This window comes from Gaeumannomyces tritici (genome assembly GCF_000145635.1).
Source record: "Gaeumannomyces tritici R3-111a-1 unplaced genomic scaffold supercont2.1, whole genome shotgun sequence".
NCBI lineage: Eukaryota > Fungi > Ascomycota > Sordariomycetes > Magnaporthales > Magnaporthaceae > Gaeumannomyces > Gaeumannomyces tritici.
This window is the reverse complement of record NW_008804545.1, coordinates 6860861-6878504: the sequence shown is the minus strand read 5'-3', so window position 1 is coordinate 6878504 and position 17644 is coordinate 6860861. Positions and strand designations below refer to the sequence as shown.

Here is a 17644-nt window from a genome sequence, read left to right as displayed (position 1 = left end):
GCTTGAACGCCTCTTGTCGTTGATTGGGTGTGTCCTGTGCCATCCCCTTGCTCGTTCTCTGGAGACAAAGCTTGGCCAGGCTCTGACCCTCCATCATCACTCCATCACTCCCAGCAACTGGACACACCCCTCCACAATGTCTACCGGAGCTCCCGACTGGGCAATGGGAGCGGTCCTCCTGACCCTCGGCATATTCGGCGCCAAGCTGCTCTACACAGCGTCCTCGGACAAAGTCAAAAGCATCCGCAATACCCACCGGCGTGTCATCATGCTGAGCTGGGCCGGGATGCCCAACGGCAGGGTCCATGACTGCCAAACGGGCAGCGCGCCCGCCCAGTACTGGCCCTGCCACCACTCCCGGCACCACGAAAAGGCCCTCAAGTGCTGGGAGTCTCCCTCCTCGCTCGCCACTATCCTGAACCGCGCTTGGCGGCTGTCGGAGCGCGACCCGCGCTACCTCGACGACGTCCCCATCCAGCTCCCCTTCTCCGGGACCTACATCTGCACCGACGTACGGACGGTCCTCGCCTTCATCGTCTGCACCGTGGCCGAGAACAAATCGTCCTCCTGGAGCCCGCGCCACCTAAGCTTCGGCACTACGCGCGTATCCCGCGAGCGTCTCGGCCCTCTTACCTTCTGCCGCATCCAAGGCCAGTTCCAAGAACGGCGCAGCCGCCTGACCAAATCCGAGCTCGAGCGCCTGCTCGACGGCTACCCGCCGTGGTACCGCGAGACGTTCACTACCCGCGCGGGCACCGTCCGCCTGGCGTTCCCCACCGTCAGCGAGGCGGACATCTCCCGCGGCGGGTGGATCGCGGCCGTCGGCCTGATGGACGTGAGCGTGCAGTCCCAGGCCCCACTGGCGGTATATACCTGCCCGGCCGGGTCGGAGCCCGAGCGGCCCGCGTTCCGCTCTAACGGGGTTGTCTTCCGGTCCGCCGTCGCGCGCTGCCGCGACCACATTGCCAACAACATCCAGCCGCACTTCCCTGCGGACGTCAACGTGGCCGCCGCCGTAGTCATGCTGGAGCATCTCATGGTCGAGAAGACGGGGAGTGGGATCCCGTCGCCGGGCAGGTTCGGCCCGAGGTGGTCGGACAGCGTGCCGCCGCTGCCGCACCTGTCCGGCCCGGACTGCCGGTTCGTCATGAAGAACCTCAACGGGTATCAGCCGTTAGACGCTACGGATGTGGCGCGGTACGGGCCCATCTTGCTGCCTGCCATGGCGGCGGTGGTTCATGGGGCGTACGAGGTGGTCCAGTATCTCAAGGACGTGGGGGTCGAGCTGAGGGCGCCTCCCGAGTTTGGGAGCTTGGATAACGAGGTTTTTTTGAAGGACTGCGTTACGGTTCTGCCTCCGGCCCCGGCGAAGGGGTAAAAGGAATCGAAGGTTGGAAATCACCTCCGGTATGGCTCGGATGCAACCCCGCTCTATGTTCTAGCAGACAAAGGACTGGGAAACCTCATTCGCATGCAGATGAGAAGGTCTCATTTTGTCCTTAAACCCAAAACGCAATGGACGCAGGCGCACGCGAGCCCTAGATTCCAGACTCATACCACCAGAAGGAAATAAACACTCGCAATTGTACGACCAGTGAGGGGCTCATCTTGCAGCCGCTGGCGCAGCTGAGCAGGGAGGCGTTCCGATACTTAAATAAGTAGTCGTTTTCGCACGAACGCTGAGCGACTGGGCTGTCAAACGCGGCTCACGTTGTCCGGCACCGTTAGTTACGATGCAGTTGGTTGCTTGCACGCCTTGGGCAGCGACACTCCAAGCCAATCATGAGGTCTCGCCCATGAATCTCTCAAGTTCACAAATGTGACTCGGTGACTCTTCTTTTCGAAAACCTTGTCCCGAGAGAGACGTGTATGCTTCGATACACTCGTCCACAGTCATTCGTAGACGGCCGAGCATGACGGCGATGAGGCCGCCAGTGCTGGTGCCGCCGATCATGTCTAAGTAGTCGCAGGGTTTTGGTGGTGAGTTAGGTCGACGGTGGCCATCAGTCGGCGGAGGATCATAAGGCACGACAGGCTGCGCACGCCACCGCCATCGAGGGCGAGCAGGTGGATATTATCGCCAGGCATTGGAGCTTGTCAATGGCAACAGACTGGGTCTGTCATGATCGACAAGGTATGAGCGTTCAGTTCCAAATGATCCATGGGGAGAGTAGAGTTGGGGGAAAGGAAAACTGGAAGAGAAGAGAGCTGGGTGTGCCCCTCGCAAGTATCTCAGCTGCTGCTCCCGCCAGGCCAATGATCCGCCGCCACACTTCCGCAGCCTACCTGTCCATTCGCCCACGTTTCTACAGCTTCACCTCTGGAGGGTGTGCGTTCCAGGCAGCCAAGGCCGCCCGCAGCCGCGGGCGTGATGAAGCCCTTGTCACACTCTAGAAGTGCCCCAGTCATATACTATTGCGAGAGGATAAAAGGGAATAATAGTAGGCTTTATTCTGAATGGCACATTTTGCTCTGTCTCGTAGGAGAAAATGCCGGCACGTTTTTGTGCCCGACCGCGGTTTCCTCCTTGGCATTGACCGCATCACGAGCTGTGGGCGCCCAAGCGTGCAGCCATCCGCCCCAAGGTCGAATCGCGTTTTCTTGTGCAATACTATAATAGGATGGATGGAATTATGAGCAGAAGAGTAATCAAATAAATAGGACGAGGGGATAAATATCAATTGTCTTGGCTGTCCGGCTGCGCATTCGATATGACGAGGCAGTGTGGGTAACGTGTTGCACACCTCCCCGGGCCGATCGTGGCTGGAAGACAGTGGCCGAGGTCACTATTAGGCGAACGGTTGGGAGGGAAAGGGAGGGAGCGCTTACCTTGGGGCGGCCAGCGCCTGCCTGCCCGAATGCCTACCGCGTGAATGGAGACACGAGCGTAAGGTGGCTGTCGTCGTCGATCGGCGTCCCTTGCTGGTAAGCGCGGATCGGGGGGTTCCACGCCAACGGCTTGGGCGAAAGAGCCTTCGTTCGCCATTAGCTGGCCATCTCGACAAGATGAGTGGCGCATGGAGTGGAAAATGTGCGATGGTAACAGGAAAAAGAGAGAGGGGAGGGAGGACTTACATGTTCTTCACTTTGGCCGGGGGATTCGTCACTGGCACCGAGCACAGCGCCACCCCCGGCGGCGGCCAAATGTATCCGCGACGGTTTTTGTGGCAGTAGTAGTAGGGAGGTGTTAGATTAAGAGAGTCGGCTTGACGCTTCTGTCCACTCCATCCAGGCTGTGTCGCCTCGGCTCTGGTGAGGTCGTTATCACGCGGGCTAAGAAGGCGGGGGTAGCACGCAGGCTGTACACCGGACATGGGACGAGAGGGATGATGTACGCAGCCTGGCAGGCGTGACTAGTCGTCTGTCTGACTGGAGTCTATTTGGGCAGTTTTTTTATTTTGCTGGGTTGTTTATTTATATTTGTTGGTTGCGGTAATGCAAAGTTCGTAAAGCTGGATAGGACAGATACAGGTTGGGTGGGCGTATAAATACTTGCACTTGTGGCTTGAGAGGTGCTGGAGTCACGAAACTGCACAGTCGTTGTTAGTTAAACATGAGTGTTATTACTACAAACCAAAGAATTCCAAACAAGGCGGCAACTGGTACAACAACAAAAAAGCCCAAAGCAAAAGACAAGGCAAACAAACAAACAGAAAAAAAGGTCCCGTCTCATCTTGTTCGAAAAAAAAGCAGCCAAACCCAAACCCAAACCCCAGCCCAAGCCCCCTCACACCTCGCGGTCGGCCAGCACCAGCCCGGCGATGTCGTCGGCCAGCCGGGCGATGCTGGGTGCCGACAGGATCTTCATGACGGGCACGTCCCGCCCCGTGGCCCGGTGCAGCCACGCCCGCAGCTCCACCGCCATGAGCGAGTCGATGCCCAGGCCCGACACGCTGTCGTCCTGGGCCGCGACCGACCCGGCCGGCAGCCGCAGCACCGCCTCGAGCCGCGCCACCAGCTCGGCCAGCACCACGGCCCGCACCTCATCGGCGCCGCGCGCCTGCTCGACGCGCTGGCGGGGGCTGCCGTCGCCAGCTGACTGGCCCGGGCCGGCGGCCGCCTCGCCACCGGCAGTGGTGGTGAAGTGGCAGAACCGGGGGTCCCGGTGCCAGTGCAGCTGGTTCGGGTCGCCGACCCGGTACCGGCTGAGGCCGGTCGTCAGGGCCTCGGGCCCGTCGGCGCCGGGGCGGCCCGCCACCACGGCCTCGACGAACATGTGGTGGAGGTCCCGCTCCGAGATGGGCGGGTACCCCTCGCGCTCGAGGCCGGCGTACAGGCCCTCGCGCTCGCGGTGCAGGAACCCGAGGCCGTAGATGACCCCGATGTTGAGCACCGAGGCCGCGAGGCCCCGCCGGCGCCGGTCGGCCGCCAGCCCGTTCATGAACATGTTGGCCGCCGCGTAGTTGGCCTGGCCCGCGTGCCCGCCCACGGCCGCGAACGACGACGTCATGATGAAGAAGTCGAGGTCGGCCGAGGGCCCGAAGACGGCGTCGAGGTTCTGCGAGCCGATGGTCTTGGGCCGCATGACGCGGTTGAGCGTCTCGAGCGTCATTTGGGCAAAGACGCGGTCCTCGAGCACCATGGCGCCGTTGACGACGCCCGCGACAGGGGGGAGGCAGAGCGGCGCGGATGGGAGGCGGCGGGCGAACCGGCGGACCGAGTCCAAGTCCGTCACGTCCAGGGTCTCGACTTGGACGGTGACGCCCCGTCCGGCTAGCGCGCTGACCCATGAGAGGCTGCTGGCGGGGGGCGGGCTGCGGCTTGCGAGGACGATGTGGCGAGCGCCGTTGTTGACGAAAAGCTGGCAGAGGCTCTGGCCGAGGTCGCGAGTGATGCCGATGAGGACGTAGGTGCGGTCGTGGCGCAGGAGCGTGGGCTTCTCGGCGTAGGAGGCGGAGCGAGCGAGGCTCTGCGGCTGACGCTGGTCGGTTGGCGATACGGCCACGGTCCTCTCGGCGCGCCAGTCCACTATGACGTCGGGCGAGAATGGAGCAAGGCTCGAGCGCTGGAGCAGGTGCGGAACGCTGACGGTGGGGAGGTTCGTATCCCGGGCCCCCACGGTGAACATTAGTTCGGCGGCGACGTCGATGGCCGCGTTCGTGAGTTCGGCTGCCTCTCCGGGGAGTATATCCTTGGGGCTGAAACAGTTGTCTCCAAAGCGGATATACTGTGATCCGTTGGGGAGGCAGTCGCAGATCAGTTGAGCATAGCCGTCGTTGTCCGCCGAGTAGTCTACGATGTAGGCTCTGGAGGTTGGTAGGGCGCTCTTGATTGCTTGCGGAGATGAGCGCGGATGGATGTAGATGTAATCGCTGTTCGCATCCGCCACCTCTTTATTGGAAGTGACGGCAATCACCATCTGCGGCCAAAGCGTGCTCAATGTCGCTTTCATCGACTCCAGCAAGGCTGACTCGGCATTGACAAGCACCATCGGGAGGCGCGCAGCGTGACAGAGGATCTGGGCTCTCAGCGCTTGGAGAAGGCACGTTGCGAACAGTGAAGAGTTCAGCACCCCCTCGACATGGGGCGCGTCGTATATGCTCTCTCTCTTCACATGGATCAGCGAAGCGTTCATCTTTGAAAACATGACCACGGAGCGGCCTTCCTCTTGAGGATCGAGCATCTTTCCGACACACAGGTACTGAAAGTGTTCGCTCCCGCTGATCGGGTTGAGAGCGCTGTATAGCACCTGGACCGGGGTCTCGCCGGGAGGGACGTCGGAGATACTGAAGTTGACGTGGCGGGCCTCGTAATGCATCGCACCGTCGGAGAACTGCACAGGGACGATCTCGACGCTCTTCGCGGTGGTGTTGACCGGCGTCGTGATAATCCTGCGTGCCGAATTGACTCGGTCGATGGCAGGCTGGTACGGCAGCACGCGGGGGACTATGCGCCGCCCCTTCTTGATGTGGATCTCGTGCTCGTACGAGTAGAGGATGCTGTCGGGATCGCGGCTATCCGGGCTGCTGCTGTTGGACGACACCGAAGCCTGCTGACAGAGGCGAGCGAAGCTCTCGACAATCGTCTTGGCGGCTCCGCCGAGCGTGTCCAGGTCGAGCATCTGCAGAGCCAGGCTCGGCATCTCGGCGATCAGGGTGCGGGCGAAGCCAAAGGACGCCGACTGCTCGGTGCCGGTTTCGCCATCGATATTTGTGACCCACAGGATGCGCATGTCGGGCCTCATGAGAGCCTTGAGCGTCTCCAGGCGCTCCTCGGTCATGCGGGAGAGCACAGGCGAGTCCAGGTCAGCGAGGACGATGGCGGCGGTGCAGCTGGAAATGTCGGCCGGGTCGATGTCCTCGAACGCGCGCGCGACACATACATCATTACTGCAGGACGCTTCAATCATGTCCACAATCTCCTCGGTCAGGTCCGACGTCTGACGCGAGCCGCCACCCACAATGAGGAGTTGCGACGTGAGGGTGCCGAAGACGGCCTTGCGGGAAGGAGCGTCGCCCTCCATTGTTCCTGCGGGTCCTGGGCCGGCTGGGCCAAAGGGAAGGCGCAGCATCTCCTTTTCGGCACTCTCCGCCTGCCTGACGATGAGGGTGTAGCCTGGTGGGAAGTGCTGGTCCGCATTTGCCGGACCCCTGACGAAACCGCAATCCTCGAGCGCGTCGGGCCAGTCGGGCGGCGTGAGAGCTCCGTTGCTGACGCTGGGAGATCCCGCCAAAGAACCTGCGCACCGCCGGATATTATCCTTGAGGGGGTTTGTCGAGGCGTGAATCAAGACCAGGAATCCGCCGGGCTTCATCAGATGCCGGATCACCTTGAGCACTGCTGCCGCCTGGCCTGGCTCCATGACGGAAGTGGGCAGGACGACCATGTCGTAGGCCGTGCCGTTATCATCGCTCTTGGCCTTGTCGCTAAGGAGATGGTTGTCCGTAACAACCTTATCCCGTACGTTCTGCGGCAGCCTGTCGAGGACGCGGCGGTCGAAGCGCTCATCGGCGCCGACCGTGGTGAAGCTGAGGAAAGACGAGCCCAGACCAGCGAGGACGTGCTCCACAAGGAACAAGTCCGGATCGGTGACTCCGAGAATATTCATGCGCGGGTAGCGGTGGGCGATCTGGCACGTCACAGTCTCGAGGTGCTTCTGGAAGCGCAGTAGCGTCAGCGCCTCCATCGTGACGTTCGGCACCATTACGTCCAGGATGGACGAGCTTAGGTTCGCCGCCAGCGAGCTAAGCAGCTCCAGGGCGGCCGGGTACCGCGACGACTCGATGAACTGGCGGAGCGACTGGTGCGTCTCGTGCGGCCAGGCGCTAGTAGCGCGGCCCTCGACGACGAAGGGAGGGGGCTCGAAGGACGCGATGGTCGAGGCGTTGCTGCGGTTGCTAAACACAGAGTCCCTCCTCATCGGGTGCGGCGCGCGGTTGGTTTTGTAGAACGACTTGACGCGCTCAAAGCACTCCTCGAGCACCCGCTGCTCCTCCTCGGCCCTGTCATTGTCAAAGGCCATGAGGCCGGCAATTTCGTCCTCGGGATCGGCTTGCATGACGGTGTGGAGGTACAGCTCGTAGTCGTCTTCGGGCTTGGTCGCGGCGAACGAGGCGACCACCATGCTCTCTATCTGGACCTCCATCTGGCCCCTGCTGTTGTAGATGGACATGTCGCCCGTGATGGTCGCGGCTCCCTGCTTGGAGATGGGTCGGAAATCTGTCAGGAGCGCATCCACCGTGGTTTTCTGGTCCGGCTCGTCGTCGTTTCTGTCGCACACGGCCATGTTGAATCGGACCTTGGAGATGCTCCGCGGCAGGAATGGCGTCCACAGCGCCCGATCACCAGGCGACGAGAAGGCTGAGAAGCACGCCTGGAAGCACGTGTCCAGCATCGCCGGGCTGACCTTGAGCGTGGTCGTGTCCTCGGGGTGGGTCTTGGGCAGCGTGGTGGACGCAAAGTTGAAACGCCGCTGGATGGTCTCAATCCCTCGGAAAGGTCCCGTGTAACCAAGATCGAGCCCCTCCATCATCTTGTAGAAGCCGTCCGTGCTGACGGCCATCGTCTCGGGGTGCAGAGATGGCCTGGGCGGCAGCACATCCGCGGATGGCGTTCCGAGCTCTATGCGCATGTGGCCGGAGAAGTTCGGGCGCATTGGCGTGGTTCCGTCTGCGTAGGCCGAGGAGACCGTGAACGTTGCGTGGATCTCCTGGGGACTGCGAGAGCGCGAGTCCTTCGGAGGCGGGGAGACGCTCAGCGTGAACAGCACCTCGACCCCGTATGTTCCGGGCTCGATAGTAATGCCGTTCACAAACTCAACATCCTGCAGCTCGATCACAGTAGCGGACTTGCCGTTGAGGAACACCCGAGCGGCGTCGAGCGCCATGACGCAGTATGCCGAAGCAGGGAGGAGTGCCTGTCCCTGGAACTTGTGATGCTCGATCCACGGGATCGTCTCGAGCTTCAGGATGTTTCTCCACCTCATCTCGAGCTCGCTATCGTCTCTGGTGCGGACGCCAAGAAGCTCGTGCGGTGCGTGAGTCCGGTTGCTGTATTGGTGAGATATCCTGGACTCTCGGTAGTGAACCTGGGAGTGGTCCCACGGGTAAGTGGGCAGCTCATCAGGCTCGACACCTCCAGATTCCGAGCTAGTTATTGCTGCGCCGACAGCAGTGGCAGAAGGCCCAAAATTGGTCCAGAGAGAGCCGAGAAAGTCGGAGAAGGCTGCAAGATCTCCCTTCTTGCGGTCGAGGACGCCCAAGTAAGTGAAAGGAAGCTTAGTTCCTCCGAGAGCCTCGATTGTTTGGATCGCGGGTCCCTTGAGCTGAGGATGCGGGCCAACCTCAATGGCGAGGTCGAAACTCGCAGCCTCATCAACAGCCTTCTCCAGCGCCTCGCGGAAGAGGACAGGCGCTGTCATGTTCTCCACCCAGTACGTCGGCTCGATCTGTGCGGCACTGAATGCCTCGGACCCTCCATGGACGGACGAGAACCACCGAGTCTTGCTGTCTGTGATCTTGGGCATATGCGCGACACCGCACGCTTCCAGGGCAGGCCCGTACCTGGCGGCAGGCAGCTGCATATGCTGCGAGTGATATGCCGTATCGATGGCGAGGATGCGAGCAAACTTTCCCTGCGCCTCCAGCTCCTTCTGGATCTCGATGACTCCGTCAAAGTCTCCCGAGAGCGTGGCGCTGGTTGGCGAATTGCTCGCGGCAAGCACAACGCGTCCCACGTACTTTTGTTGGCTGCACAGCTCCTCCGCCTCCACTCTCGACAGGCCGACAGCGATCATGCCGCCAGCCTGCTTAGGTGCCGTCTCGTCGTCTCTCACGCTGACTGCAACTTTGGGGCGAGCTAGGCTGGCGAACTTCCCTCGATAGTAGGCGATCAGGATGGCCTGCTTTGCGGTGACGTAACCCGCCGCGTACGCCGCTCCAATCTCGCCGGAAGAGTGACCTACGACGGAGTGGAATGTCACCCCGAGGGTTGTGAGCAGGTCAACCATGGCGACCTGGAGGGCAGTGCAGAGGGGCTGCGAGATGGCGGCAGCACCGATTCGGGAGACCGACGGGTCCGCAAGGATCTCCTGTTCGAGAGTCCAGTTCGGACGGTCTGGGCACGAACGGAGCACAGCGTCCAGCTCCGAGATGGAACGCCTGTATCCCTCGCAGTTCAAGAATAGGTCCCTTGACATTGTGGCCCACTGTGCTCCCTGTCCGGTAAATACTCCCAGGATCCTGAGCTTGTTGGGCTCTAGCTGTTGAGTAGCTGTCCTCGAGCCGAGCTGGGGATGCTTCGAGGCCGGTGCACCTAGAAGTAGCTGGTTGAGCTTCTCGATGGTCTCCGTGGCGGTCCTGGCCGTGACAGCCAGCCTGAAGGGGAAAGGATTCTGCTTGGCATAGAGGTGGTAGAGCAGCTGCGAGAAGGGCTTGGGAGATGCGAAAACATCAGCCTTGCCGACGAGAAAGTCTCGGTACTTTTCCACCATCAAGTACAGAGAATGCTGCGAGTTTGCCGATAGCACTAGAGGCAGCGGGACCTCGGATTGCTGTAGCTCCTGTGCGATGGTGGGAGGGATAGAGTTCCGTCCAGTCTGACCGAAGGAGATGCCAATAGGGCAGTGGATGTCGGGTGTGTATCGCTCAAGAATGGCGTGCGAGTTGGTGCCTCCAAAGCCAAAGGAGTTGACGCTCGCCCTGAGTGGCTGGTTGTTCTCGACCGCCGGCCACGGGGTAGCAGAGACTGGGATCTCGAGGTTGGTGTAGAACGGCTCAACGCTGGGGTTGAGTGTCTCCAAGTGGAGATTCGGGGGAACCGTCTTGTGCTTCATTGCCTGGATGACTTTGAGCACTCCAGCCAGGCCGGCAGCGCCCTCTGTGTGGCCGATGACGGTCTTGACCGAGCCCACTAGGAGCTTCCTCTGGGCCTCTTGATTCGGCGGCACCACCCCTTCCGCGTATGTGTCTCCGTCTCCAAAGAAGGCGTCGGCAATGGCAGCAGCCTCACGCGGATCACCCGCGTGTGTTCCTGTGCCGTGAGCTTCAAAGTACTGACAGCGGTCGGCCTCGCGCCTCGGGTCGAGACCCGCGCGGGAGTACGTGTCCCTGATCAGGGCCGACTGTGCAACCGGGTTCGGCATCGTGATGCCCTTGGTGCGGCCGTCCGAGTTGACGCCCGTCTCGCGCACGATGGCCTGGATGGCGTCGCCGTCGGCCAGCGCGCGGCTCAGCGGCTTGAGGAGCAGGCAGGCCGCGCCCTCGCCGCGGGCGTAGCCGTCCGCGCCGGCGTCCCACATGCGACACCTGCCCGATGGGCTCAGCATGTGCAGGCTGGACTCGGTGATGAACTGCTCGGGCGCCAGCATCATGTTGGCGCCTGCCACGCAGGCCATGGTGCTCTCTCCGCTGCGGAGGCTGAGGACTGCTTGGTGTAGCGCCACCAGTGAGGCCGAGCATGCCGTGTCGATGGTCATGGACGGGCCGTGGAAATCGTAAAAGTAGCTGATACGATTTGAGATTATGGAACGCGCGTTGCCGGTCGCCAGGTACTGCGAGCCCAGGAGGTCGTCGCGCTGGCAGAGGGTGTCAAAATCCGCCGTCATGATGCCGGCAAATACAGCGACCTTCTTGCCCGCGTACTGCTTCAGGTCGTAGCCTGCCGACTCCAGAGACTCGTAGACGACCTCGAGGAGCAGACGCTGCTGAGGGTCGATGGTCTCGGCCTCTTTGGGTGTGATGGAGAAGAAGGATGTGTCAAAGACGCGGTGGTTTCCTTCCAGCCAGTATCCCTTGGTGGCGTCTGTGGTGCCGTGGTACTCGCCGTTGGGGTGGTAGAAGCCCTCGACGTTGAAGCGATCCGCAGGGACGCGTTTCGACAGATCTCTTGGCTTCTCCAGGAGGTCCCAGAGCTTCGAGGGCGAGTCGACGCCGCCGGCGAACCGGCAACTGCTGCCAACCACGGCCAGCGGCTCGTTTGAAGGGATATCTTGCGCCATTGGGAGACGAGGCGGGAGACGAGGCGGGATACGAGGAGACGAGGCAGGATACGAGGGGTTTGATATTTCGTGGATGGTATCAAGATGAGGAAGATGTGAGTGGTAGTCCAACCTATGGAGAAGACGAGGTGGTTCTTAAGGCAGAAGAAGACCTGGAGTAAAGACCGAGGAGGATGAGGGCAAGGTTTTATCTTCCCAAGAGGTATGCCACCCGCACAAACTATTTTGAGGGTGACCAAGTATGGGGGACAAAGGCGTCCGGCGAAGGTTCAGGTCCTTTGTCGAGGGAGGTAGGCACGGCAGAAGATACACGCAGCAAATTTTGCAGGGGGTGTGCGGTTAAGCGCTCCTTCCCTCCCCGGGAGCTGTCGAGCTCGCCCTCGGTGGCCGCTGCGGTGGCCTGCGTTTGTCAGGGGGTGGGGAGTGAAATCTCTTGTGCTCCCCTCCCCCCCTCCCATTGGCCGCACACCTCCCCCACGCGCACGAGGGGACCAGATATAAGTAGATACCCGGGAGGGGTGGGCGTGTCAGACTCGATGGCATCCAACAGCACGCGTCACTGCCTGCCACAAGAGGTTGCTCAGTGGAGGGTCAGGACGCACCCTCAGCCTCGTGGTTCGGGCTTTGTCACGGGCTTGGACCCGTTGCTGGGGGGCTCTTGTTGCCCTTAATACAAAGGGCTTGTCCACGTCTTGTTTTTCTTTCACACGCAACGCCTGCTAGCCTAGGCAATGGATTACAGTCTCGATTCCACGACTCTGAGCGTTAGGGGCAACAGGAAGGGTGCTAGCACATGTACGGGGCCGGTGCGACACCACGTGGCCGAATTGTGTGCACTTTATCGATCCCTGGAGCGCACTGGAGATATTAGGCGTCAGGGGAAAAAAATCACCCTTGGCTCACCCGTCCTTTTGCACACCCTCCCACATCTGTTTCTTTTTTGGTATAGCAGCCTTCCTGAGCCTCTCTTACAATGCGGCCAGAGGGGCAGCCAGCAGCAGCGTGGCTGCGGAATCGGGATCGGAGTTCCGATGCCGCACCACATGGCGTACCCAGCAGGACGGGTGCGGCCAGATTGTGCCAGGGTCCGCCCAATGCAAGGCAGGATGGATGGTCGCCTGCGCGCGCATGTAATGTGCCTATCCATATGCAAGTGTGCGTGCATAGCATGTGGTTTGATAAGCGCATCTAGAAGGCGGCCAGGAACGGGGCGGCCATTGGACAGCCGCACTAACCTATCATCGGATGCCGCGGCCATGTCTTTTATTTCTTTGTTTCTTCATTTGCGGTCTGTTTTGTTGTGCTTAGCTACCCGGCCAGGTATACCCCCACACATCTTTCCAGACCAAGCCAGCTGGAACCTAGGCCTTTCATACACTTTTTGCTCGGGGTCCCGGATATCAAGCCCACCCGGTTCCCCCGGTTCCCCCGGGGTGGAATTCCCGCGCATCCTGCCAACAAATCAAATCCATACCTCGACGACCCCCCCACCCCCTCGCACCCTACGGCACATTCTTGGACACAATGACTCTGGCCGGGGAAGGAATAGACACGGGCTCGCTTGGGCGCGCTTCACGGGGCCGGATCCTCTTTGTTCTCGAGACATGGTCTGACGGACCAACCCGTCGTACACAACCCCACATGCGCCTCTGAGCGGCCCTTTGTGCTTGGCCGTCTTTGTACCTGTAATCTACCGTGATGTGCTCTCGGTCGACTACAGACGCTGTGACGTTGTTCGCCTTCTCACCAAGACAGTACAGACGACGTCGCGTTCAAGGGGTGTTTTCAGTTTGAAACATGCCCGTGAACACAATCATCAACGGGCCCCCTTTTTCTGTGCTATTCAAAAGCCCGGGCAGATACCACGGGAGGTTTTGAAGATGGGCCTCTATGAGGCGAGCTTGTGGCCCGTGCTTGCTTCCTCGTTTATTCTTGCAAGTGAGATTCGGGTGTGATGGGCCCGACGCTGTGTGATGGTACTTGACTGGCCGCCCCAAATTACCTAATTATGAACGATGTGGACAGCACAAGCCACTCTCTTTTGCATCGCGGCCAAGCACTGCTGCCGATGCTGTTTATTAAACTCGCCCCCATCTCGGTCAGCTGCGCTCCAGCTTGGCTCTTATCGCTCCGAGACCCTGGCGGATCCTCGCTTCTTGCACCGTTACTTCGAACATGGCGCTTTGGACGACAGCGGCGAAGGAGATGGAGGCGGCGCCCAGGTTGGCAGTAACACCGGCGTCGCCTGTGGTTGGATTGCGGGACGGGGGCGACTGCGTCCAGGCCCTCGCCGGGCACGACGCTATCCGGTCTGAAGTGACCACGTCCATCTCCGCCCGCAGCCCGCCCAGGAACTCCTCGGCCACCCTGACGGTGAGCGTCATCTGCAGGACGGGGGAGGGCGCCACGGGGTAGATGCCGCCCAGGGAGACATCCGGCAGCGTACAGAGCTTGAAAGCGTCCAGGCGGCCGCCGCCACGGCTGGATAAGGATATCTCTTCGTCCACCAGCTGAAAGACTCGGTGGTAGAGATCAATCAGCCGCACGTAGGTCGATAGCGCAAGAAGCACCGATCCCGAATCTGCCGAGGCTGCATGCGTGGCCGAGGATAGGCCTGTGCCGACCTCGCCCGGCCACCAGGGAGCGCCAGTAAATGCCGTCGGAACCGGTGGGGGTGGCGAGGGTGGCGAGGAGTCGCCAGCTGAGATGCCCCCGTGAGATGTTGGTGACGTGCCAAGGCCCGTGCCCGCCGCAGGTACCCTGAGAGCCTCTAGTAGTCTCCGCGACAGGCCGAACATCTGGTCTAGCGGAAAGGGGCGCTGCTCCTCGGAGCCAGCCTTGTGTTCCTCGTAAAAGGTGTAATTGGATACGCCGAAGCTACCCTCCAGGGGGGTGTGGTGTGGGACCCGCAAGGTGAGCTCCCACGTTTCTCTGTTCAGGTCGGACATTAGGCCCAGCCATGCGCCGTGATGGGCCACATGCCTAGGGCTGACAGGAGCTGGGACGACTCGTCCCTGCGGTGATAGCGGTCCGGCGTGGCCTAGAACCTCAAGGGGCCCCGGTGGGGACACTGCCTGGGGCTGGAGGGAACTTTGATTTTGGCGCTGGTCTTGTGTTTGGTGGTGACGTTTGAGTGCATTTGGGAAGGTGGGTTGACAGTCTGTCGGCTGATGGAAAGGATAGCTGATGCTCGTGGATCCGTAATCCTGGCGAGGGGAGTACTCGCTAACGGCGCGGGCCATGTGCTCGATGGAGGCTGAAGGGTGCATGTGGTTGCCTTGGCGGGGGCTGCTTGAGGGAAAGAGGGGTTCGAGCCTCGTGTCGATGCCGAAGCCAAACCCTACCATGCTCAGCGTGGTGTTGCCTTCCACCGTGCCCGAGCCTATACTGGCAAGGTGGGGTGGGTTCATGTCGTCCATGGTCATACAGGATTCCTCAGGCATGAGGCCGGGAGACGTAACTGTGCCGAGACCGGTTGTGAGTATTCCCACGCCCAAGTGAAGCCAAGACATGGCCCTTTGAAGAGCCGTGCCAAGTTGCGTTGTATACAAGCGATGTCTTGTTGAAAAGCTGACTTACCAGTTGTGCTGGCTCGCCTGGCCAGGCTAGCCAAGATACCCGACTGCTCTGTGCTTGCGCTGTGCGCGCTTTCCACCATAACCTCCTGTACTTGCCTCCCAAGGTATTCGAGATAATGATGCTGTGTCTGTTGCGCCTTGTGTCTTGTTTGCGCCTGTGGCTGGTGCTGCTGCTGTTGCTGCTGTTGCTGCTGTTGCTGCCGTTGCTGCTGTTGCTGCTGCTTCCGATACCGAAGCGAAGGGCTGGACTTGCATTCGGTCTTGAGGCGGACGCACCTCTCGCAGGGCTCGTCCCCGATGCGCCTGCAGCTGAGCTTCTGTCCATGGCACCGGTTACACGCCTTGCGAATCGGAGTTCCCGTCGGTGTTGTGACCGGCTCCATAGTCGTCTCGTTCGGCGCTGAGACCTCGGAGCGACTGCCATGCGGGATGGGGGTGGGGCGATGGGCCGAGGTAGCAGGTAGCGAAGCGAGCACAGGTCGAGAAACCGTCGAGCAGCAAGGGAATTCAGGACCCAAGAGAGAGAAAGAGACCGAGAAAAGGCGAGTCTCGGTGGATGTTTTGTCCACGCCACTCATCTTTAAACTGCCGGTATACCACCCGGTATGCATCGTTCCTTGATCTGGTATCACGACGAGGGAGTGGGTCGTGGCGGCGGAAGGCGATCATTGTAGGCACTGGCCAGGGGAGGGCGTGAGAGCTTGAGGGCGTCTAGCATATCCAGCCTTGCAAGGATGCTTGGACGAGGGGGTGCCACGCAGGGGCTGCGCAGCGAGGAGGCCAATGAGAGGGCCGAGGCGGGAGATAGGCAAGGAGGAGGCTCAGTACACGATGTGATGGCATAGCACAGCATGCCGCCTCTTCACAATGAGCCGCCAGCGGTGAGGAAGGGGTACGAGCAGGAGCGGCGAGAGACCCGGCCTGTCCTGCGTCATCTGTCACCTAAGCCGCACAGGGGAGGCGCTGCATCTGCGCTACAACAGCATCTGGGCCACTCTGCCGGGTTTTGTGCTTCCACGCACTCGACGCCGGCTGCACTTGCTATTCCACCTCGAGCGCGGCGGGGGGGGGTGGCATGCGACGCGCATGGAACGTGCGTGCTATCCGCCCGGTAGCGTCACACTGTCAGCAGAGGGGGTGTCAACTGGCAGACCAGGTGCTTTTGTGGCCCGCTGCCATGCGGGTCCCCCGAGCACGGAGCAAAACAAAGAGATGATGGTTGTTGGAAGTTGATCATGCCACCTCCCGTGGACGGGGACTGACTCGACCTCGGGGGAGTTGGGGCTCTCGTGGGTGTGTGTGTGTGTGTGTCCCGTTCTTGGCTGTGGGCTGCGGGCAGAGTTCCACGGTGCCGCCGGCACTCCTTGGCAAAGACGGGCGATTGTCCCTCCGTCCCTCGATCCCAGCCTGGAATATGAGGGCTACACTGTGTGCATCGGCCCAGCCACTTGCACCACGCCGTGCTTAGGACCCGAGGTGCCGGAGCTCTGCAAAAGAAAGGGGATGCTTTCAGCCCAGAGCCCAGCTGCGATAGGCGACGGCCCGGTATGCCAAACAAGGATAGGGGAAGCGGATGATGAGCTTATTGCTCGCATGACGTGCCCGCCGCTCAGTATCTCAAGTCTTGCCGGTTACCAATCAGACGTTTGAGCAGGAGGGAACCGAGGTCTGGAGCGGGGAGCCCAGCCCGACGGCGGCGCCTCGCAGTGGGCCGTTTGCTGCATTTTTGGGATCGGCGTGGCTCGAGGAAGGGTGTGTTTGATGGGGGGTGGGAACCCACACGCAAAGGCCACGGACTCCCGTCGCCAGCCGGGGGGGAGAGGACCAGCCCATTGGTACGGCGACGCGGATGAGGGGGGGCGAGCCCTACGCGGGGACTGGTCGCAACGAGGGAGGGTGGGAGAATTGGGAATTGGGACGGCCGACCGGTGTGAGGAGGATCATGTACCCAGATTCCATGGGTGGGCAGAGAATGCTGATATCGACCGAGACGGCTTCCCTGCGAGCCCGAGGGTGTGGGATTCGCTATCACGGGCGTTGCTCTGGCCAGCTGATGGCAGCCAACGAGAGCGCAGGACGAGTCCGAGGCAGGGTCCAGGGACGCGGGCCGGGCGTCCCCAGCTCGAGGCCCATGCCGGAATAGCACTAGGAAGCTGGAGATGTCGGCATGGTGTGTCGGGAGGGCATGCGTGATTGGCCAGCCAGGCAGCTTTTCCTGCTCGGATCGGGTAGGTATGGGCGACGTGGAGACGGGATGTCGAGAAAAAAGCAACGCCAAGGAAAAACAAAGGTTGAGATGCAGAAGCCCCGGGCAAGCTCCCAAAGCGGCAAGGTGTCGTCACCGCGCTAGGCCAGGACCACTCGACTCCACACCTCTAGCGCCCCCAAGCGGACAGGGCCCAGGCTGTACTTTGCTTGGGACGACATATCTGGAAGGGCTGCTGTCGATTTCTGTCATGGTTGTAGCCGGACGAGCAGCACTTGGGCTCATCATTGGTCCATGATATCTAATACATCCAATATCTGATATATCCAGAAAGAAGATGGGAGTAGTAGTCCAGCTATGCCAGGGCCTTGCGGACAATTACTGCCGCCCGCCACGCCGTCGCACCCCGACCTGGAAGCAACC

At 61.0% G+C, this 17644-nt stretch overlaps 5 protein-coding genes across 5 annotated transcripts; 2 read left to right on the top strand and 3 right to left on the bottom strand.

Moving 5' to 3' along the window:
• Positions 1-46: 46 nt before the first annotated feature.
• GGTG_02168 (hypothetical protein) lies at positions 47-1797 on the top strand. The gene has a single exon (XM_009219939.1). It carries the CDS (start codon positions 137-139, stop codon positions 1376-1378), a length of 1242 nt encoding a protein of 413 aa, XP_009218203.1. The 5' UTR covers positions 47-136; the 3' UTR covers positions 1379-1797.
• A 1028-nt stretch (positions 1798-2825) lies between these two features.
• Positions 2826-3314, bottom strand: GGTG_02167 (hypothetical protein; the record flags this gene model as incomplete). Its single annotated transcript, XM_009219938.1, has 2 exons — positions 2826-2862; positions 3076-3314. 2 exons carry the CDS (start codon positions 3312-3314, stop codon positions 2826-2828), a joined length of 276 nt encoding a protein of 91 aa, XP_009218202.1.
• A 277-nt stretch (positions 3315-3591) lies between these two features.
• GGTG_02166 (hypothetical protein) lies at positions 3592-11530 on the bottom strand. The gene has a single exon (XM_009219937.1). The coding sequence runs from the start codon at positions 11435-11437 to the stop codon at positions 3728-3730; it is 7710 nt and encodes a 2569-aa protein (XP_009218201.1). The 5' UTR covers positions 11438-11530; the 3' UTR covers positions 3592-3727.
• Positions 11531-12552: 1022 nt separating this feature from the next.
• Positions 12553-15398, bottom strand: GGTG_02165 (hypothetical protein; the record flags this gene model as incomplete). The annotated part of the gene is made up of 2 exons (XM_009219936.1): positions 12553-14897; positions 15017-15398. The coding sequence occupies 2 exons, from the start codon at positions 15396-15398 to the stop codon at positions 13537-13539; spliced, it is 1743 nt and encodes a 580-aa protein (XP_009218200.1). The 3' UTR covers positions 12553-13536.
• A 468-nt stretch (positions 15399-15866) lies between these two features.
• Positions 15867-17158, top strand: GGTG_02164 (hypothetical protein; the record flags this gene model as incomplete). Its single annotated transcript, XM_009219935.1, has 4 exons — positions 15867-16108; positions 16389-16560; positions 16658-16767; positions 16825-17158. The coding sequence occupies 4 exons, from the start codon at positions 15867-15869 to the stop codon at positions 17156-17158; spliced, it is 858 nt and encodes a 285-aa protein (XP_009218199.1).
• Between the last annotated feature and the right edge of the window lie 486 nt (positions 17159-17644).